Source organism: Podarcis liolepis (assembly GCF_965112155.1).
Source record: "Podarcis liolepis genome assembly, chromosome: 1".
Lineage (NCBI taxonomy): Eukaryota > Metazoa > Chordata > Lepidosauria > Squamata > Lacertidae > Podarcis > Podarcis liolepis.
The window spans coordinates 66,485,172-66,512,001 of NC_139554.1; the positions used below are offsets into that span (position 1 = coordinate 66,485,172).

Consider the following 26,830-nt stretch of genomic DNA (forward strand, 5'->3'; position numbering starts at 1 on the left):
CGTACAGCTTCCGGGTCGTGTGGCCAGCATGACTAAGCCGCTTCTGGCGAACCAGAGAAGCACACGGAAACACCGTTTACCTTCCTGCCGGAGCGGTACCTATTTATCTACTTGCACTTTGACATGCTTTTAAACTGCTAGGTTGGCAGGAGCAGGGACCGAACAACGGAACCGCCGGCCTTCTGATCGGCAAGCCCTAGGCTCTGTGGTGTAGACCACAGCGCCACCTGCATCCCTTTAAAAAGAAAAAAGATAAAGGTAATACCCGTGTGTAAGCAACAGTAACAGTGAGGGTGAAAAGATCAGCTCTAGCTGAATCATAACTGCTACTTCACGGGGCCTCTAACTGCCAGTTGCTACAAGGAATTTAGGATTCAGTATGACCTGTCAGTTTACCGAAAAACTCGAAAGGTTAGATTTTGGGGATTGGAGATTCTTGTAGGGTGGAATTCAGCATTTAATTTTTCCAGTAGTTCTGTCTGCATAAGTATTCCTCCTTGCCAGATGGGATGATCCTCCCTTCTCCCCTGAACCCTGTTCTCCACCCAGCCCCCCAAGCTAATTTCAGAAACACAGAGGGTAGAGAGGGAGGGAAATCCATGTTGCACAAGGAGGAAGTCCTTCAGCTGACATGGTTGGTTAGCTGAATCCCACCTGTAATTAGTATTTTGCCATTAGCAGAACTGCTACTCCAATTTTTCACTGAAAGTAACTGTGACAAAGAGGCAAATAAAGCTTTTGAACACCAACAGGCCCCATTTCTGAGCTTTATTGCATGCCCAGTCACTATGAGTGGGTATCAGTGACGCAAGAACGTTGCTTTCCCTATCACTGCCTATTTTGTAGATTCTCTCTTTAAGCTATGATCACACAGTGCTGTTTACATTCCCTGCGGGAGCTCCTCTTGCTTAATTTGCTGCCCTAAATGGGAAAGCTTTTATGTAAAGCTTAATTGGATGCGTGTTTTAGAAATGGAACAAGAAGAGGTTAAATGGATGTTGCAGGAAATGCAGGTAAATTGGCCTGGTTGCTGGCAGTTGTTTTATCCTGCAACATTTTTCAAAACCAGCTGTTCCAGAACCAGGAATGAGGATTCAACAGCAGAATAAGGTAGTGTCGAGAGAATAGCATTTCATATGCAAAAGGTACTTTGAACCTGTTTGAAAAAAATCCCATGCACTTGGTTTGATTTCAGATTCCTAATACTGGTGTATCTTTGCTGGTAACACTGGCCTCTTAGCACATTTCCCAGCGCTTGAAGGAAGCTCCCTTGTGGATTCTATCTCTCTCAGTCTCAGTCTCCTTCCTAGGCTGGGTACTTAGCATTGATTGCTTTGGCTTTATATGGCATTCTCAGATTCACAGCCTAATCAAGTATTCATAAATATTGGTTTTCTCCATGAATTTTACATTTTGAATGGGATCCAGTTTCTGCCATCTCTTAGGCAATGATATAATGAAGCCTCCATGAATTTGCAAACATGCAACGTGATAATTTACTGTTTTATAATGAAGGATATAATGATGAAGGATTTTTGTGTTTGCTTTGGACAGATAAAATACCAACCTTCAGTTCTGTGAGTTCAAGAGAATGCATAGACTACCACCAACAAAAACTGTTCCATAAAATAACATTTATGAGAATTTAATCTCTCTTTGGGGTGGGAGGTTAAGCACAATACTGTAACGCCTTTTAATATGAGAATTTTGGAGGTAGCTGCGGTGGGGGGAGAACCAGCTTTGTTGCTCCAGTGTGGGGTTTTCAAGTATTGATTTATTTTTTCAAAGTAAGCTGTTACAAGCTTTACCCTTGTAAAATTTATGGTGCAAGTTTTCAACATTGTAAACCACTCTGATGGGGCATAAGCAAAAATATATTTATTTACTCTTCTACCTGTGGCTGTAATTAGATTAGAACAATTCAAGAGCAGCAATTCATTGTCTGTCTGCGAAGACGTCCTAAATAATCCATTCTGTGCGTTTGATTGTGTTTGCACTAAACTGTTATTACTATGATTATGATTGGGGCTGCTTTGTGCTAGATTTTATATGGATGTGTGTCTCACTCCCAGCAGGATCTTTTAAAATTGTATACAAGAAAAATACTTCATTATTCTCTCTTCTCCCCACTAACTGGATACAAGGCAGTGCCTACTGTCAGTCAGTTGAAAAGACACAATAAGCATTCTGATTGGTACAATTAACTTTTCTCTATTTTACACATTGCCGTCACTTGGCTACTGAATTTGAGACTGTGTAAAAAACATCAGCATACATACACAGAGTTCCTATTGGAACAACTCGTCTGCAAATAACAAATAATTACTATGCTGTCCTTATTCTGAAAGTATGTGTAATATCTGCATTAAGAAGTTGAAAGGTAATTTGCTTCTTAAGATGTTAGTTCAAATGACTGGAAGGAAAGACGAAGCAGTACTAAAGAGCAAGAAATGTGTGTAATGTCTCTTGACTCGTATCTGAAATATGGGTGTGTCACTCTATGCTTTATTTAGAACGCACAGATGATTGACATGAATAGCTGTATTCTTCATGTTGCCTGTGGCAGCATCACTGTGAAGAGATTAAGTAGGCCTTTAGGTAAGAATTGTAATCTAATGGAAGAAAGAACTGGAAAATGACAGGTTTTTTTTAAAAGGGGGGGGGGCGGAAACCTCCACAATCAGTTCCCTAGTCTGTACAGTGGTACCTCGGGTTAAGTACTTAATTCATTCCGGAGGTCTGTTCTTAACCTGAAACTGTTCTTAACCTGAAGCACCACTTTAGCTAATGGAGCCTCCTGCTGCTTCCGCGCCGCCAGAGCACAATTTCTGTTCTCATCCTGAAGCAAAGTTCTTAACCCAAGGTAATATTTCTGGGTTAGCGGAGTCTGTAATCTGAAGCGTATGTAACCTGAAGCGTATGTAACCCGAGGTACCACTGTATTAGTATATTCAATTCTTACTGATCATATAAAATTGTTGGAGAGCATAGTGTTCTCTGCATGATATTCTTGGATATAAAATGCAAAGTTTTTTTCCCCTGGAAGACTTCCTGTCTACTTAGATTGTGGGCCCTCTGTTAAGTTGTGGGTGAACATATCAGACGACACAGCAATTCTTCAAACAGCTCTTGTTTATTCAGAGGCCAGAACAGAACTGAACAGCAAACAGCTCAGCCGGCCTGCTTTTATAGACAGCCAGTTGTCAACATTGTAGCAACAACAACCCAGGGTTTCCTGCCTAAAGTAACTGACGTGGACCTGAGTGAAAACTATATACACGATACTCCTGGTGGCCAGGGTGAGAACTTCAATACATAACACCCTCGCTGCACTCTACAGTATATTTAAAAGATTGTTAATCCTTTTCTTCAGTTGTTACTTCCTCCAAAGAATCCTGGGAATTGTAGTTTGTTAAGGGTGCGGAGAGTCATTGGAAGACCTATCTTGTCCTTAAGGTAAAAGTACCCCTGCCTATATGGGCCAGTCGTGTCCGACTCTAGGGTTGTGCGCCCATCTCACTTAAGAGGCCGGGGGCCAGCACTGTCCGGAGACACTTCCGGGTCACGTGGCCAGCGTGACGAAGCTGCTCTGGCGAGCCAGCACCAGCGCAGCACACGGAAACGCCGTTTACCTTCCTGCCAGCAAGCGGTCCCTATTTATCTACTTGCACCCGGGGGTGCTTTCGAACTGCTAGGTTGGCAGGCGCTGGGACCGAGCAACGGGAGCACGCCCCGCCGTGGGGATTCGAACCGCCGACCTTTCGATCAGCAAGTCCTAGGCACTGAGGCTTTTACCCACAACGCCACCCGCGTCCTTGTCCTTACATAGCTGCAATTGATAGAGTTCCCTGGGAACGATTTATAAACCACTTATGAGCTTCCCTCAGACTAGAATGTTGCTTCCTTGTGACCATATAGGATCAGAGCAGAGCAGCAAGTTAAAATGGACCCTGTTCCTTGTTTTGCAATTGACCAGCTTCATTGTTTTAATTACTTATTTTAACATCCTGATTCAAAGTTCCATGTGTGCTTCCATAGTCATTAGGAAATGTTCTGTCCATTTTAATTATTGTTAGCCATCTGCAAAACCAGTCTCTAAAAGCAATATACTTTTAGAGACAGATTAAACATAGGCATTTCTACTTGGAAGTAAATCCCATTGTGTTCAATAGTGCTTACTCCCTATGCCTGCTGCCCTTTCCAAATTGCAGGGTTCTGGATTAACATAACTAATAATTGCAAATTAGTGGTGGATCAGTGTCTTCTTGTTGTATAGTAAAGGTGCCTATAGCTGCAATCCTATAGACCCACTTGCCTGAAAGAATCTGACAGAAGTTTATAACCTAGTCAATTATTTTAAGAATCCTGCTTTGTTTTGTTTTGTTGCAAGGTGAGAAGCAATAGGGTGCAATGGGATAATATCATGCATTAATCCTGGCTGAGACCCTACCTGCTCGCAGACTGTCTCGCCAGAGTGGTGCATGCTCTTGTTATTTCCCACTTGGACTACTGCAATGCGCTCTATGTGGGCTACCTTTGAAGGTGACCCGGAAACTACAACTAATCCAGAATGTGGCAGGTAGAATGGTGACTGGGATTGGCCGCCAGAACCATATAACACCAGTCCTAAAGGATCTTCACGGGCTCCCAGTACGTTTCTGAGCACAATTTGAATTGTTGGTGCTGACATTTAAAGCCCTAAATGGCCTCCGTCCTGTATACCCATAGGAGCGTCTCCACCCCTATCACTCAGCCCGGACACTGAGGTCCAGCTCTAAGGGCCTTCTGCTGGTTCCCTCGCTGCGAGAAGTGAAGTTACAATCAGAGGGCCTTCTCGGTAGTGGCACCCTCCCTGTGGAATGCCCTCCCTTCAGATGTCATAAACAACTATCTGACTTTTAGAAGACATTTGAAAGCAACCCTGTTTAGAGAAATTTTTAAGGATTGATGTTTTTATTATGTTTTTAGATATGTTATAAGCCTCCCAGAGTGGCTGGGAAAGCCCAGCCAGATGGGTGGGGTATAAATAATAACATTATTATTATTATTATTATTATTATTATTATTATTATTATTATTCAGTTACCCTTTTCAGTAGAAAATATGCTATGTGAATAAAGAAGTCAGATTATGAATAAGTAATAAAAAGTATTCCCATTGCTGTAGTTCATGGTAACCTATCAAATTTTATATTCTAGCCCTAGTGAGGATTAAAGGCTTCTTGCCTTTTTCATGCAAAAGTAGATAGATTTCAGAGTGCCCTTTCTCTTTCAGTGGGTTGGCACAGTAAGCTCATTTTACATTTTCTGACATTTGCATCTTTTCATACTTCAAGGGGATAAAGGTCCCTTCTTACAGAAATCTCTGCAGAGGTCTGTATGTGGCATCTTTTCTTTTTGTAAAGGGTGCTTAACATTTCTATAGTAAATTCAATAACATTTTGAATCCAAGCAGAATGGGAGGTGAACAGCAGGTGCAGAGAAATGTCCAGGATGAATGTATTTGCTGTTTTCAAACAAGCGGCTTCCTTCTCGGCGTAAACTCAATAGCAACTCAGCAATCTGCAGACAACCTTTTTTGGCTCATAAAGTGGGAAACTTCAAATATGGTACTTAGCTTTACAGAAAAATTTTAGTGTTTTATTCTGAGCTATACTATTAATGCTGGGCTGTGTACTTTCTGCAGTATAGCACTCCAGGTTCGGAGAACATTATCCGAAATAACCATAATTACACAGGTGTGTGCTGCCCATGGTCTGTTTGTCCCAGGATCCGCTGTGAAATTATTCAATAGAGCACATATTCTGCCTGCAGAAAATCCCAGATTCGGTCCCAGTTTTTCCAGGGATGGCTGGGAAAGTTGCCTGGAGTTTTGCTGCCAGGGAGTATAAGCAGTACTGAGCCAGAGGAAACAGTGGTCTGACTTGATATAAGCCAGCTGCTTACATTCCTATTATTTGGGGCAAAGACTGAAAGAATGGAGGGGATGTGGATGGGTGGACTTTAACGGCATGTTCCAGGAAATAGGAGGCAGTGTAATATAAGGTAAAAAAAAGCTGAATATGCCTTTGAAAATTCACTTCCTGGCCATGAGAAATGTTACTTGCTTCTCATCTGGCTTCTTCCACTAGGTATTGCCGATGTGTTAGTTTTCTGTATCTGTGAAGCAAGGTAAGCGGAATTTTGTGCTATATATCCAATTCCACACGTGTTGCAATCCCACAGATGCACTTGCTGTTGGCTATACAGTACTTCTCTTCCCCCTCACCCCCATTACAACTAGCTTGCTGCAGTGTAATGTGGAAAGTTTATGAGGGCTGGTTCCCAAATGACTTGCTGCTCTTATCCATGCCTTTCCCATGCGGCTCACTGTTTACTTACAGTTTGCTTAGGTGTGTGTGAAAATTGTCCCATTCATGGTTAATGTAGGTAGGCCAGAATTGTGTGGGATTGCTGTCTTGCCAAGGGGAAAGGGGCTCTTTTTCAAGGCAATAAAAGAAACACCAAGCTGATCCTTTATCAGGGGGTTATTTTCTATGCAAGAATAGAAAGAAAAGCATTAAAGAGACGAGATTTCATGGCTCTTTGAGTTGCTGGAAAAGCTCCTCCAGAACAGCAAAACAGTCTCTCACTCTGTCTGTCTGTAGCTGGCATTGGGATCTCCCGTTAAGCAAGGGCATTACTGGGCTTTATCCTATTTTTAATATCAGTTGATGAGCAATGGGAGGAGTGCAGAAAGAAGAACCGCCATGTGCATCTGCAGCAGCACAACCGGACGCCTCCATCTGCCCCAGCTGCAACAAAACATGTCTCTGCAGCCACAGCAGGCGCTGCAACCTCCCAACAGTTTGAATTCGCCTGCAAAGGCACTCTCCCCCAAGGCAGATGGATGCCAACTATGATGATCTCATCAAATTTTTCCACTCTTCTAACTGGTGGCTTCAAATGACTGGCAGGTCACCAAGAGTTATGGCTGTCCAGTGCCTTATCTTATCCTTGGTGTTTTGTAGTGCTAATTATATTGCCAGTAGAAGGTAGGAATGCCAAGGTGCATTGAATCCGCTCACTTGGGGAAGTGCTGGGGGGGGGGAGCATAAGTGTGACAAGCAGGCAGCCTTTCTTGTATACACAAAAGAGCTAAGGGAAAGTAACAAATCTTTGTAGTTCAGATTTCTCCTTTCTCTCTCTGTGTGTGTGTATTTCTAAGTTGTCTGCCACTTCAATGTTTAATGCTGTTTAGTAACTCTTTAGTGCTCTCTCTCCTTTCTGCTTTGCATTCCCTCCTTTGGGAAAGACAACAACGGATGACAATGGGGCCGTGTTCCTTAAATGTGTTTTCTGAAAACGTGGAAGCATTTAAAGTTTAAACTACTGCTTTTACTCTTCCTTATGGGGAGGCATAAGGAGCCTAAATGCTATAAATTGGACCTCTGGGGATGCTCAAACTCTTAGATCTTAAGTGGGTAGGGCTGGGGGAAAGGAGTTTGAATTTCACACAGATACATATAAAAATGCAGCCGGTAAAAATATGTTTTCTTCCTGACAGTAGTATGACCTAGTATTGTTGAAAACCTCCTTAAACACAGCGGAGAGACGGCAATCTCCTGGGAAAGTAAGGTCACTGGTTTGAAGCAGTGCATGAACCACATCTGCTGACCTTGATGTACTGCGCCACCATAGAAAATGAGAAAGACAAGGGGAGGGGGAAGAAAGCTTTCATAGGCCATCTCAGCCTTCGCCGACTCTTGCAAAAACAAAGATGGTCTGCTGGTAACAGTCACAAGGTAGCTATGCCACACCAGTTTCCAAGGAGATAGGACAAATACCTTGATATGGTGAAGATTAGAATTTCCAGGCATTACAATAGTAGAAGTATATGCCCCCTCCCCTCTGCCTTAATATTTAGAAACTCTCCTGTATGATATAAAGGAGATTCTGATTATCTGCAAGAATAAGTGGGACACATAGCCCCGAAAATTTGTGTTTACTGTCAATGTAGCTGAGCTGTGGCCTTTACAACTGTTGAGGTGCTGGTGCACTGCTGTGATTCTTTTGAAAAGTGAGCTTGTAAGAAAAAAATCACCTTTACCTTGAAGATTAGCAAAGGCCTGAAAACTGTACTATTCCATTGAAGCTTCTGTACATTTGGGCAGCCGGGGTCTGTTGCAGGGAGGTGCAAGTTCCTGCCTCCAAGCTAAGAAATAACAGCCTGCAGGAATATATTTAGGCCTAGATAAATAGGTTCAGAGGAGCTGAACTGCACCAAGGAAGATGTAGTGAGGTTGAGAGTAAATCACAAGTGTAAGTAATATGAAGGCGGCTCCATAGGAATAGAGTATTTTAACACTGGAGAGACAGCTGCTTGGAACACTCATTACCTGAAGCAACTCTACTCCAAGGATGCCGCAAGGGACTTAATAGCTATGAATAGTGAAAGGAATAGGGCCTGCCTGGTGTGAATCATATGCTCAGTAATCAAAGGGGTTGCTTGCAAACCATTGCCTTGTCAGCAGCACCATTTAGTCATAGTAAATTGTGTGTGTGTAACTATGAAAAACATCAGCATAAAAGAAATAACAGGAATAAAAAAGGAATGTGCTGAAAAAGCAAAGCATTTCATTTTACTGATCCGTTAGTGTCTTCTAAATGCATGCCTACAAATATACCTTCAAGAGATCAGTGGCGTGTGGTGAAATTTTTCATAGGGGACAGTTAGGACCACAGGCACCAGCTTGTGAGGGCGATTCAGGGAGGGCGATATCCTGATATCCCACGTTTGGGCACCGCACCTCCCTCACTAATCTGGGCAGAAGCTCCCTGGGCTTTGGGAAGTAGGCACCAGGGCTCTGACAAGATGCTGCAGCCCTGCTGCCTCATTCCCAAAGCCAGGTGGGAAGGAGGCACCAAGATTTAATAGTCTAATTTACAGAGAATATTTGGGAGACCAGCCTAGTCCCCCTAGTTCATTGATCACATGCCACTGCCAGACACACACACACACACACACACACACACACACACTTCTTCTTGATTTGCTCACTTTCTGTAGGTGGGGAGCTTGCGTCTTTTGTTGTTTGCTTGAGTTGTGCGTTCTTTTCCTTCTAATGTTAACTGCCTCGTGAACCATTTCCAATAGAGGGGCAGAAAATAAAAATAAACAAATGAAATAGTGAGTCATTTTGCAAAGCTTCTTGTAGGGCATCCTTACTACACTTCGACTGTCTTTTCACTGCTGCCGGAACCCCATTGGTGTAGAACTCCTATTGCTGGGGTCACAGTTTCCCAGCAGTCAGTGAGAGGAGATTACCTTTCCTTCTTCCTCACTCTAGAACAGGCCTAGGCAACCTCGGCCCGCCAGATGTTTTGGGACTACAATTCCCATCATCCCTGACCACTAGTCCTGTTAGCTAGGGATGATGAGAGTTGTAGTCCCAAAACATCTGGTGGGCCAAGGTTGCCTATGCCTGCTCTAGAAGCGAGTAATTCCATTGCAGTAGTTGCCCCTTCTCAGAAATTGCCTTCCACACCTATAGCTAAACATAGTGGGGGTTCAGGGGGTATTTGGGGATATGCAGCACCCACACCTCTTTTTGTTGTTGTTAAAAAGTTTGGCATTTACTGTAAAAACTTCATGGTATCTACTGGCACCTATTTTTCTAGGAAAAAAGCACTGGCCAAATATATAGATGCAGGAAGAAGGCCACGCCTCCTGGCCCCACCTGCAACATCACACCTCTTGAGCCCTATGTATCTGTGAAGAAAGGAAGATGCTTTCAACAGTACATATGAAGACTTACCCATTACAGACATCACACACCATGCCTAGAAGTCATGGGGGAAGAAAGCACATCATCAGGGATGGGGCCAGGAATGAGGCTGTGGTTGTATAAATCTCCCAGGCACGGGGCATTGCTTGAAAAGAGCAGTCTCATTTCCCACACAGTTTAGTGATTTTATTTTTAATTGTTCTTTAGCAGCTGAGCAGCCTTCCTCTGTCCCACATGGCCGTTAGTAGCTCTCCTGTAACCCTTTAAAAATACCTGCGAGGCTCTCTTTCTCTCTTCACCCACACCCCACTGCTGACTTTCTCCAAGGAGCGCATCACTTTTTGTGAATGTTTTCTGTATATTTGGTGCAGCACATATTTAAGAAGCTCTGCAAAAATCTCTGTAAATGGCTGTTTCTTTTAGCCTCTTTCTGTTGTTTCTCTCTGTAGTAACCCAGATGTGTCAGCATGGCTACAAGATAAGATAATAGTAGGATTTTTGTGAAAGGTGAGCAAATTGCCTATTTTGACAGTTCCCTGTGACTTAGAACACCCTAGGAAAATAGGAGGGGAAAGCTTAGCTGAAAAAAACCAGCAAAACAGGTGAGCCATTTGGAGGCTTCCAGGTTAAAGAACAATTTGAAAGAGGGATGGTTGTTACCCAAAATTATAGACTGTGGGTTGCTATAGCCGTCGGGTTTTTGGAAACATGGAAATACTCTTGACTTCCACCTACCATGTACAATACAAAAGGCCTTTCTTCTTTCTGTTGCCGCTTGGTCACCAGCAAGGATTGTTGTACTGCCTTGGGAGGTCCCTGCTAAAATTTATTTGAGGGCCTTGTGAATGAGCACCCAAATGAAAGCCTGACATTATTATCCACAAAAGGGTAAATAGTCCTGCATGACAAAAAGCATCTGCGCTCTTGCAGCTGTTTTGAAAAGAGAAACAGCTACTTTTCACAATTTCAGCAACATCTTCTATGTTAATCACGTACATTCTTTGAAGGCTGTGTGATGTTCTTACTCGTGTGTGTGTGTGTGTGTGTGTGTACACAGTGAGACACTCACACACGAAACAAAAAGGGAAACAGGCTTTTTATTATTTCATTTATGTAAAATCCTGATACCTTGTCTTGCCATCCGTTAGGCTCCAAGAGGTGTCCGAATGCCAGTTGGCATCCATCTGTCTCAGGAGACAATGGAGTAATTTGACAGTGAAGTCAAACCATCGGAGCCTGCTGTGGCTGTAGAGACCAGTATGGAAGAGACATGTTTTGTTGCAGCTGGGGCAGATGAAGGCTTTTAATTGTGCTGCTGCAGATGTACCATGATGGCAGTATGAAACGGATCAACTGTAAACCGTGTTAAAAACAATCAATCCACGGCAGAAGCTTTTATTCTGTTTGTTTTCCTGCTGTAACAATGTTCTCTCTCCCAGGGGCAGAGCTAGGTGCCCTGGCACCTGGAGTGGCACACATGCTGTGCACCCAGGGGTGGGGCGATCTGCCCACAGGGCTGATTGGTGCGGCTGCACGATCCTCCCCAGGGGCCAGCCTCGGTGCGGCACCGCAATCCGCCTCTGCAGCGAGCCGGAGGAAGGGGGAGAGCGGCAGCTTTGCCGCTTGCTGCTTTGCCGCTCACCGGGCTTGGGGGAGTCGCAGGTGGGGGGGGGCACGCCAAATGTCAACCCCTTCAGGATGACACCCGGTGGCGCCCCGCACCCCCTTCCTTCACCCCTGCTCTCTCCAGGCATTACATTTGTGCAGGAAGAACGAGGTGTGTGTGCAAAGGGTCCTACAGAATAGGAGAGAGGAGGAGGAAGTGTGAAATTAGCAGAGCAGGGGAGACAGAGACAGATGTGATACACAAAGCAGAGGCATTAGGTTTTCTTGACGTCTGGGTGATAAATCAACGTGTCTTGTAAAATAGCGTTCGGTGAGCATCACAAAGTCCTGTGCTAGTTTGATGATATGTCTTTTTTCTTGAGTAGAGAGTTAGGAAGGAAAACAGTACCAAATTTTTGACCTACACAGCAGCTTCTATGCACAAAGAAAATTGTTTATTAAATTGGTATACCGCCCTTCACCCAAGGTTTATTTCTGTTAAAGCCTCTTGTCTTAGAGCTGATTTTTCCTTCCAGTGTTGACATGTGTTTATTTTCCTTCTTCTTTTCAGATATCACAGTGAGTTTACTGTCCTTAGTTGTCACAGCATGTGGACTTGCTTTGTTTGGGGTGTCTCTGTTTGTGTCCTGGAAGCTGTGTTGGGTTCCTTGGCGAGAACGTGGCCTGCCTGGAAACAAAGACAAGCAGGAGTCCCTGAACTATACAGACACAGAGACCAATGACCACGAGTATAGCGAGGATTACTTGGGACAACCTACCACCTACCCCGACTCTTCCATGAAGATTAGCCACACATCCCCTGACATCCCTTTGGACGCTAAGGCAGGGACCAAGGAAAACTGTGTGCACAATGTCCGGATGCATCGACAGATCACGGAGCCAACTCCTTCTGCACGGTCAGTAGCTCCAGTAAGGAACAGAGTGGCCGCCAAAGTAAAAAAGCTTTACTGTGCCAAAAAGTATCCCTTACCTAACAGGCTCCTTGGTCACCAAGGACTGCACAGGTGGAGGTTGGTGTTTACTTTATCAGGTGCAGGAGCAGGATTCTTGATGGGGAAGGAAGAAGGCATCAGAGACTAATTTAGAGATAGCATTCCTGATCATGGGAGAGATGGGCAACCAATGCATCCCCTTGCCTTCATTCACCAGTTCCCATGATCCTGAGAGAGGCCTCATGAATAAAAGTACACTCTAAATACTTTTGAGTAAAGGCCTGATTGTAATCGACACAAAGGAGCCAGCAAACCGGTGTGGCTGGGGGATCAAACATAAAAGGCCAGAGGAAAGGGGAAGCCAAGGAAGAAAGGACCACTACAGTTTACTGTGTTCAGAGTGGGATTAGGAGAAGGAACCAAGGGGATCGCTTCATTTTCTCCAACCGCCTGAGGCTTGCCTGACCACCTTCCTCACACTGGGTCACAAATCAGCATCCTGTGTGAAGCGAGGGAGGCAGAGTCTCTTGGGTACCCCTTGACACTTTGTGGCTGTGTGTCAGCAAGTGTGTTGGTCTGCATTAGTATAGAGCTAGTGCTTCAGAAGATGGAAAACATCCCAAAGGATTGCAAATCAGTAAGTTGTCCACACTACGCCATCCAGTTTATTGATGCTTGGTATCTCCTCTTCCTCCTTTTTACAAAAAAAAGGAGGGTAAATGCATTTCAGGGTGTTTTCATAATGTGAGTAAAAGTCATGTAATTTCAGTACAATTTTAGAACTTGTGAAAGCATCCATCACTCCTTTCTTCCTTGTATACAGTTTTGGCCACAACTTGGGACTCAGCTATACAGCTGCAAATAAAACATTTTAAGTGTGTTTTAAGTGCAATGCACAATGTGACACTAGATAGCGATGATAAGCCTTATGGAAAATTCAATGTACTGTATTTTTAAAAACGCTTTAAAAAGCATTTTCAGAACAGTTTTTATATGTGTGTAGATTCCACCTTGATCTGAAAAGTGTTATAGATGTTTGGTTTGAGAAATCTATACAAACATTCTGACTCACCTGTTAGTTGTAAGCCTCTATACCATCATTACTTACGCTATTTTACTTGTATAAAAAAAAAAATCCTATTCTCAATAAAAATTAAAAAAATAGCTGAGCATGCTGACTAAGCACTTCCCCCAAATAACAGGAACAGTTCAGGAACAGTTACCGATAAGCTTTTAGTAATACTGCAGAGAATTAGTGAAAGTACTAGAGTCAGACTTGAATGGCATGTACTTTTGCAAATGTTGCCGTAGCAGCCGGACGCTTGCAGGCAACGTATAGAAAGAGCCCCACACATTTTTTTGCTGTTTTATGAGCTAGACGTAATTGCCAGGTTGTTGAAATCCTATAGTAACTGAAGGGCTGCCTCAATTTAATCTTGCAAAGTATGTTCATTTTCACTTACCTCTGCAGCTGTGGGTGCTGATATAGCCCTGCAAAGAATTCAACAAAAATAGAACAGGTTAACAAAACACTTGCGAGGGTTTGAAATAGGAAGTGCTAGGTATTAGCCACAGCTTTGGTGAAGTGGGTGGGAGGTGAAATCACCGAGGGGCAAGACTGACTGAACAAAACTGCATGAAGAGGAGTGTATGTAAAATATGGGAGAGCTAATGATGGTGGGGCAGAGTCAACCTAAAAAACTGCTGAACTGTATCAGATCTATGGCTAACCCAGTGCAGCTCAGTCTTGTTGACTGTGTCCAACCACCTCACAAGCAAGACATGATGAAGGTATCTTTCCTCTGCAGTTTGTCCCATCATCTGGTAAACAAAGGTATATTATATCTCCGAACACATGGGGTGAAATTCCACATTGTGCTGATACGCATGATCTGCAAAAGTATTTCAGCTTGTCGGGTGGAATGACCTCCCTCTCCTCCCCAGCATACTGTTTGGGGGTTTTTTTTCCTGACCTCCCTCCTGAGCCAGTTTTAAGGGGCAGATGGGGAGAGGAGAAGGGGAATCCCAATTGTGCAAGCAGAAGTTCTTGCACAGGGCTTCTGCCAAAGGGGCACCTTAGACGGTCAATTTTTTATTATCATAATGAATAGTAATTATTACACTCATCTACCATAAACTTGTCCCCGCCTTTCGAAAGCTATTAGTATCGTGGCTATACCACATCTTATGGTAATGAAAACCATAAGGTGCATTGAGTAGATAAATGAGTATTTGTTTATACTGCTATGCACAGTGGTACCTTGGTACTTGAACAGCTTAGCTCCCAAACAAATCGGCTCCCACGCCTTGATATTTTAATAGTTTTGGGAGTCAAATGGACTCCTGGAATGGATTAAGTTCAAGAACCAAGGTACCACTGTATTTGGGGAGTAGCAAGGCACTTTTGACCTCTGGCAAGATTTAGAACAGATGAATGACCTATATAGGTGGAGCAACTGGAAGAACAGAACACAGCAGCAGCATAGTCAGAAACTGAGTGTGAAAGCTGTGGTATCCACATAAATTGTGGAAGGGATCAAGGATGAATGAGATTAATATTTGATTGAGAGGCAATGTAAAATTTGCTTGCAGCTAGGTTACAGTGAGAGGAACCATCAAGGGACAGTGGAAATTTCAAAGGGGGGAAAGCACCACCAACCTCTTACATGTTGCCCAGGTGATTGGAAAGAGAGGATGCAGTCAAGTTAGAAGCATGATTGGTAAGAAGTCCAGAACAACTGATACGAGTTGCATGGATGAGTGGTGCGGTAGGGAAACTATATAAAAAACGTTCTTAATTGCCCAAAATCATGATTTCAGGTTTCATTTTTTTTATTTATATTTTTTTATTTCATTTAACACTGTAGAGATGCTGTAATCCCACCTGTCTAATCCAGTCTGTTTTGTTGTTTTTATTCAAGGCATAATTCATTCCGAAGGCAGCTCAATCTCTCAAACCCAGACTTCAACATCCAGCAGATCCAAAAGCAGGAGCAGCTGACAGGGATTGGGCGCATCAAGCCTGAGCTGTATAAACAAAGATCGGTGGACACAGATGATGGGAGGAGGAACAATAGCAAATCTTGTGGGAAGCTCAACTTTATTGTGAAATACGATTGTGACTTGGAGCAACTGATAGTGAAAATTCACAAAGCTGTCAACCTGCCAGCAAAGGACTTCTCTGGGACTTCAGACCCCTATGTCAAGATCTACTTACTTCCAGATAGGAAAACAAAACACCAGACTAAAGTGCATAGAAAGACCCTAAACCCAGTGTTTGATGAAGTTTTTTTATTTCCTGTTCCTTACAATGATTTGAGCACGAGGAAACTCCACTTCTCTGTATATGACTTTGACCGATTCTCCAGGCATGACTTGATTGGCCAAGTGATAGTGGATAATTTTTTAGAGTTGTCAGACTTTCCCAGGGAGTGTAATCTTTGGAAGGATATTGAATATGTCACCAATGTAAGTATGACCCCCCCTTTTTATTTTGAGATTTTATTTTCTGCCTCTTTGCATTGTTGCCCAGTTTATCTGCTGTCAAAGTGGTTGATTTGTGATGAAAGTCGCCCCTTATTGTATCTACCTGAAACTGACTTAGTCCAAAGACTACATTCTATATGGAGGAATTACTCTGGTGTTATATAAAAGCTTGTGCCTTTCCCCTGAATTTCATTCTTAAATATTCTTTTCCTTGCTAATTTGATTTTCCATTGGGTTATATGATTTATCACAGAGAATTGATAACTTTATAGAGATTGGTAGGCTCGTGTGTTCTGTTCTGATAAAAATTATTACCTTACATTTTCCAGCTAGAATTCCAGAGTTACATTCCCAGCCCCCATTGCTTTCCAAGAGACATTCTTGATTCTGTAAGTGCAGTTTCATAGATACATTTCCATAATCTTTGGACAGCTCTGAAGACTTCACCAACCCAGGAGACTTTTTGCTCATTTGTTGTGCCACGTACATGAACAGTAGAGCATGCTGGGGGTTTTCCTGATTAGTTCCGCTGAGAGAAACCAGCAGTGGTGTAGTGGATAAGTATTGCAGGGTAGCACAGCTCCAGGTTGTTTGTCAGAACAGGAGCAATAATGTCATCAGCCTTAGCGATGTGGTAATTGGGGGATTTTCCTTGCTCTGGGAAGTGAATGAGGCGATAATGAAGCCTTCAGATTTGTAAGATCGTTATAGAAAAAGTCACAGAAAGAGGAAATAACCAAGTAGAGGCTGGGTAGGCCTTTCCATTCCTTTCATATTTTTTTAAAATAGTATTTATTAAGGTTTTAAGTTTACAAAAAGGCAAAACAAAAAACACCAAATTAAACAATGACAAAACAACACATCACAATAAAAAACAGAAAAATAGAAACAATTAAAAACAAAAGAAAAAACAAATCGAGCCTTCCCATAACTTATCTTTCATTTGCTTGTTTCCCTGACCTCCTCACACCTCCCTTTTTTGTATTCTAAGTCAGTTATCCATTTCAGCAAATCCTTTCCCTCTCTTCAAAATTTTTATCCTGAAAATTTATCTTGATCTTAATATAAGTTTACTTTCCCTCTTTTCACCAATTAACAGTCTATTTTTCTTAAATCTTTGATACATTTTTGCTAAAGTCACATAGATTCATTCCAACATCATTCTAACATTCATTAATTTTACAATGTTTCTGTAAATAGTCTTTAAATTTCTTCCAATCTTTCTCCACCGACTCTTCTCCCTGGTCTCGGAGTCTGCCAGTCATTTCCGCCAGTTCCATATAGTCTATCACCTTCATCTGCCATTCTTCCAGAGTGGGTAGATCTTGTGTCTTCCAATACTTTGCAATAAGTATTCTTGCTGCTGTTGTGGCATACATAAAGAAAGTTCTGTCCTTCTTTGGCACTAATTGGCCGACCATGCCCAGGAGAAAGGCCTCTGGTTTCTTCAGAAAGGTATATTTAAATACCTTTTTCATTTCGTTATAGATCATCTCCCAGAAAGCCTTAATCCTTGGGCATGTCCACCAAAGGTGAAAGAATGTACCTTCCGTCTCTTTACATTTCCAGCATTTATTATCGGGCAAGTGATAAATTTTCACAAGCTTGACTGGTGTCATGTACCACCTGTATATCATTTTCATTATATTCTCTCTTAAGGCATTACATGCCGTGAACTTCATACCTGTGGTCCATAACTGTTCCCAGTCAGCCATCATAACGTTATGTCCAACATCTTGTGCCCATTTAATCATAACAGATTTCACCGTTTCATCCTGAGTATTCCATTTCAACAGCAAATTATACATTCTTGACAAATTCTTAGTTTTGGAGTCTAACAGTTCTGTTTCCAATTTTGATTTTTCCACCTGGAAGCCAATTTTTTTATCCAAATTATATGCCTCCATTATCTGATGGTAATGAAGCCAATCTTGCACTCTATTTTTTAATTTTTCAAAACTCTGCAGTTTTAATCTGTCTCCCTCTTCTTCCAAAATTTCCCAATATTTCAGCCACCTTTCATAAGATCCCTACTTCATTCTTGCAGTAGTAGTTTTCTGCAAAATTGTCTGCATTTCTAATAAAAATGAAATGGCTGCATTTCATCTAGCTGGGGATTTGTTATTGAGGCCCAGTGTGTTTTACAAGCTGAATCCATGCAGTCTGAAATAGATCAATGACACTTGCTTGCAGGAAACTGTGCAGCAGAACAGCAATGCTGATCCTAATAAATTTAGGTATTTAGGGATACGGGATAAATTTGATTCAGTTCGCATTTAAAGGTGAACCTATGTAATTTGCTCTCTCCTAAATAATAGGTGAACTGAAGCACAGCCATTGCATTTTAAACTCTCCTTGGGAGCATGGAGATTGGGAACATGATGAGCTCCTGCCTTTTAAAATTTACTACTACACCACTGGGGAACCACACATTTGTCTCTTGACTGTGGAGTTGTAGAAAAATATAGTATTTATTCATTATTACTTACTTCAGCAGTTTATATACTGCTTAACACCGTAGTCTTGAACTTCGCCTGATAGCATTTTGGCAGCTGGTGCAAACTTTTAAGCCCTGGCATTATATGCTGGTAGTATTCTGACCCCACCAGCAGTCTAGCCCAAGCTTCCTCAAACTCGGCCCGCCAGATGTTTTTTGAGACTACAATTCCCATCATCCCTGACCACTGGTCCTGCTAGCTAGGGATCGTGGGAGTTGTAGGCCAAAAACATCTAGAGGGCCGAGTTTGAGGAAACCTGGTCTAGCCACAGCATTTTGTGAGGCTTTCATCTACTGTACTCTCCATATAGTTTTCCTCTCCTCTCTTTACAAAGTATTGCACCAGCAGCTGTCTCATGAGGTTATTCACAAACAAGGGGAAGGAAAACATTTTAGGATAGCATTGAAGCTCTGCCATCCTCAGCTTTTGAAGGTCTCCTGCTTCCTTGCTGCCCCTCATGCATGGAACTGTCATCATAATCCCACTTTTCCTACTTTCTGTCCTCGAAACCTACCTTTTCTGTGATGCTGGGGAGGCCTAGCCAGATGGGCGGGGTATAAGTAACGAATTATTATTATTATTATTATTATTATTATTATTATTATTATTATTATTATTATTACTTTCTGTCCTCGAAACCTACCTTTTCTGTGATGCTGGGGAGGCCTAGCCAGATGGGCGGGGTATAAGTAACGAATTATTATTATTATTATTATTATTATTATTATTACTACTACTACTACTACTACTACTACTACTACTACTACAAGTAGTAGTAGTAGGCTTAACTGTTGTTAGGCTTAACTGTTGTTAAGCCTAAGGGAGCAATCTTAACCTCCCAAACCTATGGTAAGACTATATGGAACGGTGTTGCCACCACTGCATACAGCGGTCAGGGCGGAAGCTGGATGGGGGGGGAAGGTATTTTTATGACAGCAAACAGGCAGCAATCCATAGGCAATTACCCAATCATTAAGCAAAGATTCAGCAGCCATAATGTACAAAGTTAACTTCGCAGTAAATGAAATGATGCATTATGTACTAGATGAGAGACCTCTGGCTTCAAAGCATCAATCTGTTTCTCTCTTAATATCCATGGCACTAATTCCACAATAGAAATAGTTATGGACCCTAAATTTTGAAACCTATAATCTCAGAAGGCCTTTAATATTCCTACAAGGCAAACATTTCTTCTTAACAGTTACGGGGCGGTTACTAAATTCACCAGCAGTAAAAACACCAAAACTAGATCCCTGCTGGTGAAAGCTGTATCATTGGATGCTACTGTGTCCATTTTATTTATCGTTTTATTTATTAAATTTATATACCACCCTTCATCAGAGTATCTCAGTGCAGTTCACAGAATAAAATACAAGATAAAAACCACAAGTAAATAATTTAACAAAAGCAACCAAACTGGTTTCACAAATAAAAAATAGATAATTTCCTCCAAGACACTATAATCTTATGAAATCCACACACATTTTTATCTGGATACTTTTCAGGCTAACAGCAGAGCATCTGAATTAGTTACATGCAGAGCAGAATTTCAGCACATCTGTACATTCCATACACATTCTTCATTTTGTTGTTCAGATGGAAATTGGTTGAAAGTGATTTAACTTCGGATACACTGCCATGTGGAGTCTGGATTGTACAAATTGATCAAGGCATTCTGGTATTTATTTTGATTGTGGGACATGCCCCCCCTAGTGCAAATGAGTCTCAGCAGGAGCCATAACCCAACTGGAAACTTCTTTGATGAAAAACTCAAGACTAATGATGTTTTTACAGCACACTGTTTTCAAATTAAGATATTACAGCTTTATAGTCTTTGAATATTTGCAAATGTGATTTGGGCACTAAAGATATGGACAGCTAACAATATAAACCAAGAACTCTTGCATATTTTCCTTATTGTTTCCCTATGTTTCCCTGAGGTTGTTCTCAAACACTGTAAATGCAACCTCAACTCCTTGTTCTGTACCCTCTAAAGCAGCATAAAATTCATTCTATCAAATATGTGGAATCTTGCCAGAGCTCATGAACCTTTCAACCGAGCTGTGTGATAAGGAAAACAGAACTGATTTATTATAGAGGACAGAAAACAAAACACATTTTGACCATACTCTACTCTAAATCTTGGCTGTTTCAAACTTCAAAAGGAAATGTATTTTATGTATTTTGACCCAAAACATACTTACCATATAATCAACTGCATTTTACTTCTCATTTGGGACTGGTGTTGGCATTATTTGGGTCAACACTTTCCAAGGGATTATTACCCACTTAAACATCTTTCCCCCCCCCCCACCCTAGTCACCAGAAGGCAATGTAAATAGGCAAGTCTTGTCCTACCATGAAAAACTGAGGAGTTCCCATGAGGAGTTAGGCCCCCACTTCAATGTTTATATGATCTCACCATGGAGATTAGATGGATCCTTGCAATGCCCACAGGAAAGACCGGCCACCCTGAGCGACTGTTGCCCAAAAAAGGGGACCCTCTCAAGAGCAGCCAGTTATAGGTAAAGGTAAAGGGACCCCTGACTGTTAGGTCCAGTCACGGACGACTCTGGGGTTGTGGTGCTCATCTCGCTCTATAGGCCGAGGGAGCCGGAGTACAGCTTCCGGGTCATGTGACCAGCATGACTAAGCTGCTTCTGGCGAACCAGAGCAGCGCACATAAATGCCATTTATCTTCCCGCCAGAGCAGTACCTATTTATCTACTTGCACTTTGACCTGCTTTCGAACTGCAGGAGCAGGGACCGAACAATGGGAGCTCACCCTGTCACGGGGATTCGAACCGCCGACCTTCTGATCGGCAAGCCCTAGGCTCTGTGGTTTAACCCACAGTGCCATCCGCGTGGCCTCCAGCAAATAGCGCAGATAACTCTTGGAAGGTGTATGGTGCAGTTTCACTGCTGAAGCTAATCCAGCTTCACCCTAAATGCTCCCCAGAAGCAGAGTCTGCCTGGGAGCTGTATGTACACTCTCCTGAGCTCCTTAGAGGACAAACAGGTATCTAGGTGTAATTAATTACATAGTAAGCATGTCAAGGTAATCATAATCACAGAAAAATATTGGATTATCATTGTAATCAAACATTGGCAGAATCTTGAGTATTATTTTTCCCCAGTTTATGTTTAGAATAAGTCCAGATGGAAGGAGAAACCAGGATGCAGGGCCAAGGAGGAGTTTAGGAAATACAAAGGAATATGGGCGAACACATGGGGGAGTTGATTTGAATCATTGGTGAAAATTGGTTTCTTCTCTTGCTGATTTGAAAATGTACTTGGTTTAAATCAAGCTACCCTAATCATGAACAGCAACAAAAACCTGCATGGAATTAATAGCTCCTAGTTCCACTGCGTTATACCCTTATCCCTCTTCCGATCAAAGTAAAAGTTTCCTACATTGTCTGCAGCAGATTATTATATCATTTCAAAGATTGCTCTAATTCGAGACAATATCGTAATGTTGTCTGTGATTGCAAAAGATTATACCTAGAAGAAGAATCTGTCATTTCTCAGCGTATCTGCTCTCATAAGCTGATAATGAGGAGGAAAACCAGTCTCTCTAACAAAAAAAGAAAAGAAAAACCAGGAAAGATAACAGTCATTTCAATTCTGAGGTGCTCCGCTTCTTAAGACATTTTTTTTTTTTTTGTAGCCGAGAACATGTATTTGATGCAGCACAAAACAGGTACAGCAATCACTGAAAACTTGAAACATATCATTGACTAATCCAGCAGGCTGATCTACAAGCCATATGTGCTCTGAGATTTCTGAGTGGCTCCTGCCCTGAAATAGTTTCCCAGGACAAGCTGCACTCTGTTTCATAGGGAAGTCATTTATCCAGCGATTCTTTGCGGGGAGGAAAGGAGCAATTTCTTCTGCTAGAAGAAATAAAGGGGGGAACATGAGGAGAAGGAAATGCATTCAGGCCCCTTGCAATTACCTAACTTGATTCTTTAATAATAATAAAAATGCATTACGTCACAGACTTCTGACCAGCTCCTTCTCCTGTAGGACAGTTTTGTGAATTCAAATCTCCAGGGCCTGATGAGCTGCACCCAAGAGTATTAAAGGAGCTTTCAGGTGTAATCACAGAGCCTCTCTATAATCTTTTAGAATTATTGGAGAACAAGTGAGGTCCTTGCAGACTGGAGGCAGGCAAATTCTGACCTCATCTTCAAAAAAAAAGAAAGATTTACATTAATACCAGAAAAGGTCCTATAAAAGATCATTAAACAGTTGATATGTGAGCATTTAGAAAACGATACTGTGATTACAAGTCATGCCAGACAAATCTCATTTCTTTCTTTTTGAAAGAAAGCTTGGTGGATCAGGGAAATGCAGTGAATGTAATGTATATTGATTTCAGTAAGACTTTAGACAAAGTTCCCCACGATATTCTTGTGGAGAAGCTAGTAAAAGGTGGGATAGACAAGGGAACTGTTAGGTGGATTTGTAGCTGGTGGACTGACTGAACCCAAAGGATGTTCACTAATAAATCCTTGCCATTCTGTAAAAAAATGACAAATGGGGCGCCACAGGGTTCTGTCCTGGGCCCATTGTTGTTGACATATTATAAATGACTTGGATGAAGGAATTGAGGGTTGTTCATCAAATATGCAGATGACATAAAACTGGAAGGGTAACTATTGATGCAGAAGACAGAATCGGGATTCAATATGACCTTAACAGATTGGAGAACAGGGCCAAAACTAACAAAATGAATCTCAGTAGGGACAAAATATATAAGAAATAGATCTACACTAAATTATAGAGTAGCAGTGAATAGAGCTACTTATATGCAGAGCTACATACATGCAAGAATGAATTTCAATGGGGACAAGTGTAAGATTCTGCACTTAGGTAGGAGTAACCAGCTGCACAAATAAGATGAGGGACACCTGGCTTACCAGTAGTACATGTAAAAAGGATCTAGGGGTTTTAGTAGACCACAAGCTTAACATGAGTCAACAGTGTGATGCAGCAGTGGGGGGGAGGGGGGAGCTAATTCTATTCTAGCCTACCTCAACAGAAGTATAGTGTCCAGATCAAGGGAAGTAATAGTAATCCTCTATTCTGCCTTGGTCAGACCACACCTGGAGTATTGTGTCTAGTTCTGGGTGCCACAATTTAAGAAGAATAATGACAAGCTGAAACACGTAGAGAGGAGGGCAGCCAAGATTATTGAAGGTCTTGGAAATCAAGCCTTAGGAGAAATGGTTGAGGGAATTTGGGGTTTTTAGCCTGGAAAAGAGGAGACCGAGAGGAATACGATAGCCATCTTCAAATATCTTAAGGGCTGCCACATGGATGATGGAGCAAGCTTGTTTTCTCCTGCTCTGAAGGATAGGACCCAAACCAGTGGCTTCAAGATACAAGAAAGGAGGTTCCAATTACCGTATTTTTCATCCTATAGGGCGCACCGGCCCATAGGACGCACCTCGTTTTTGGGGGGGAGAAATGAATAAAAAGCCTTGCGCTCACCTGCCCGAAGCACAGGGCACCCTCCGGAGGGCTCCCCGTGCTTCGGGCGACAGGCTGCCGCCCCAAGCCTCCCGCGCTTGGCGGGACCTCCTGCCGGGGGCGCGAGGCTTGCGGACACTCGCGGGGGCTGCAGGCTGCTGCCCGCAAGCCTTGTGAGCCCGTGGGAACTCCCACCCGGCTTGCAAGGCTTGCGGATAGCTTCCTGAAGCCTGGAGAGCGAGAGGGGTCAGTGCGCACCAATGCCTCTCGCTCTCCAGGCTTCAGCGAAAGCCTGCATTCGCCCCATAGGACGCACACACATTTCCCCTTCATTTTTGGAGGGGGAAAAGTGCATCCTATGGGGCGAAAAATACGGTAAATATCAGGAAGAACTTTCTGATGGTAGGAGCTGTCCAACAGTGAACAGATTCTCTCAGAAGGTGATAGACTCTCCTTCCTTGCAGGTTTTTAAGCAGAGGTTGGATGGCCATCTGTCATGAATGCTTTAGTTGAGATTCCTGAATTGCAGGGGGTTGACTAGACGATGTTCAAGGCCCTTTCTAACTCTACAATTCTATGATGCAATTATTTCTCTGTAAGAATTTTTGGAATCCCCAAAGGGAAATATGGAACTAATGCATGTAACCTAAAATCTGCAATGCAAAGAAATCATGGGAATGTAATCCACTTTGTGTGTTTTTGCACCATTTCCCTTCTGCACATGAAGCTGTCCATAGATCACTGTGCACTAAACTTTGCTGAATATGTGTCCTTGCCCCACTTTTCTGAGATGGCATGAGCAGTTGGCAAGAGCAGTGTGAGGGCTGGCTGCAGGCTGTCCTCAGACCAATAATCAAGTGTCACAGATGACATTTATTAATACTTTTACGTTGCATCATTTTACCTGTCTATATGGCCAGAGCAACCTTTTTCAATCCATCCTGGCTGGGACTGATGGCAGCTACATCTGGAGGGCTCCAGGTGGGTGGACTAGAGCCTCAGGAGTAGGTAGAAAAATCTGTCATATAGATGGCTTGCAGGGGTGGAAAGAACGACATCTGGTTTTGGCATTCCTTCTTTAATCAAGTATGCAAGGAAGGTTAAACAAGGTCTTGGACCTGTAGGTCTTGTGCAGATAAAAAAAGTGTTGAGAGTCAAGAGATGTAAATTTCACAAGGGGGGGGACGACCCTAACCACAGAGAGAGAGAGAAAGGAATATAATTGCTCTTCACGCTCTGCACAGAAGAAACACTTTCTGTAGCACCTCGGCTGCTTCGCTGCACTATCAGCTCCCCCCGCACACACACCAACTTGTTTTACATTGTGCGATAATTCACATTTTCCAAGCCACCTTTCCAATTCTGGTTCCCTTTTCTTTTTAGAAACTGACAGGTTTTAAAAATATGTTATGCTAGTTTCTGTTAAGTTGGAATTAAGTAATTTGTGCCTGGAGACAGGCGGCAGCTTTCTCAAAGGGTTGAAGGTGGCATAAGCAAAGCATCAGGTCTCTCTGGTGCACACACCCAACGGAGCTGACAATAGGATTTATTGTATGGTTCAAGGAGTCCAGTTGGTGCCCTCCAGCTGTTTTGGAATAGAGCTCCCATTATCCCCAGCCTGCACAATCAGAAGGTGGCCAAAGATGGTTCTTCAAAACTTTTGAAGGAAAGAAAAACCAATATAGATGCTATATTACACCGGTAAAAATGGCCAAAATGTATAGAACAGATTTGAAGACCTGTTGGAGATGTAAAGAAAAGGAAGGTACCTTTTGCACGTCAAGGTCCCCCAGGCCACCCCAAATAACTCACACTTCACACATCAATTTTTGTTTAAGGTTTTTGGCATGAATTTGGCCACAACTTTATTTAAATACACACACGTGAGTGGTTGCTTAGGCATAGGTTACGACTATCTGTCCTTGCCCCTGGGACAAAACTGACTTCTGGATTCCAGCGGAAGCCAGCGAGGGAAACAATTTTGGGGAGAAAATGAAGCTGGGCCTCAGTCCCTCACTTCTCACCCTCATGCTCCTGGTGGCTTGCACGGCCCAAGTCCGATGCTAGGGACAAGGACGAAAAGAATGGCAAGCCCTTGGATTCCTTTAACGGAATTCCCTTTCTGCACCACCATTGGAGGGGTAGGCACTTACCCCTCCACCAACCAATTTGAACCAATGCCTAACCGCCAACCTTACAAGTTGTGACGATTTGCTACGCAGTAGGCAAAAACCAAATGGCAACAGCCAAATGGACAAAATTCCTACCAGGCCCCTGCCCCAAGGCAGACGATCCCATGACAGGCATAGCAAGGTCAGAGGAAAACGAACCCCCCCCCTTTTCAGGGAGGGTGGGCAGGTGATCCGGTGGACGCAGCCCAAGAGAAGGCCCCAGGCTGCGAGCCCTGTATTTAAGACCTCTGACCCCTCCCACACTTTAGCAACATAACATTCTCCCCAGCAACACCCTTTGCCCAATCACAGCACATGGCCAATTTGCCCAACAACAGTGGGGTGGCCTTTAGGCCCCCCACCGCAACACGTGCTCTCTGTTATGGAGAACACGCTTTACCATATGTGGTGGGAATGTAGACATATAAAGAAATTCTGGGAAATGATATACAATAAATTGAAAAAAATGTTTAAAATAACATCTGTAAAAAAGCCAGAAGCCTTTTAAATAGGTATTTTAGATCAAGAATTACCAAAATTAGAAGACAGGAGAAATACCAACAAAAGAACCATGGCAAGAAAAATTGATGAACTACACAGAGTTAGCGAAGTTAACAGACAAATTACATGAAAAAGAGAACAGTGACTTCAAAAAGGAATGGGAGCTATTTACAGTCTACTTGCAGAAACAACAAAAATAAATTGACTCATTGGCAAGACTTTCACAATTTTATTGAGTTTAAACATAGAGGACGATATTGCAACAACACCTCATAGTATATATACATGCAGAATATAACAAACAATGTAACAAACCAGAAGGGCAAGTTGAGGGAAGTCAGGTGGGGAGGGGGAAGATTATAAGGTAGGATT

The 26,830-nt window shown here is 42.6% G+C and overlaps 1 protein-coding gene across 8 annotated transcripts in view; it reads left to right on the plus strand.

The window, feature by feature from the left end:
• Positions 1-26,830, plus strand: part of SYT9 (synaptotagmin 9) — an 85,761-nt gene that overhangs the window by 30,509 nt on the left and 28,422 nt on the right. For all 8 annotated transcript variants that reach the window (XR_014516827.1, XR_014516828.1, XR_014516829.1 and 5 more), the window contains exons 2-3: positions 11,943-12,288; positions 15,246-15,792. Coding sequence is in view for 3 of the 8 variants with exons in the window: in XM_083464577.1 (XP_083320703.1) it covers positions 11,943-12,288; positions 15,246-15,792 (893 nt within the window). In the remaining 5 variants the exon portion in view is untranslated. The remainder of the gene's footprint in view (positions 1-11,942; positions 12,289-15,245; positions 15,793-26,830) is intronic.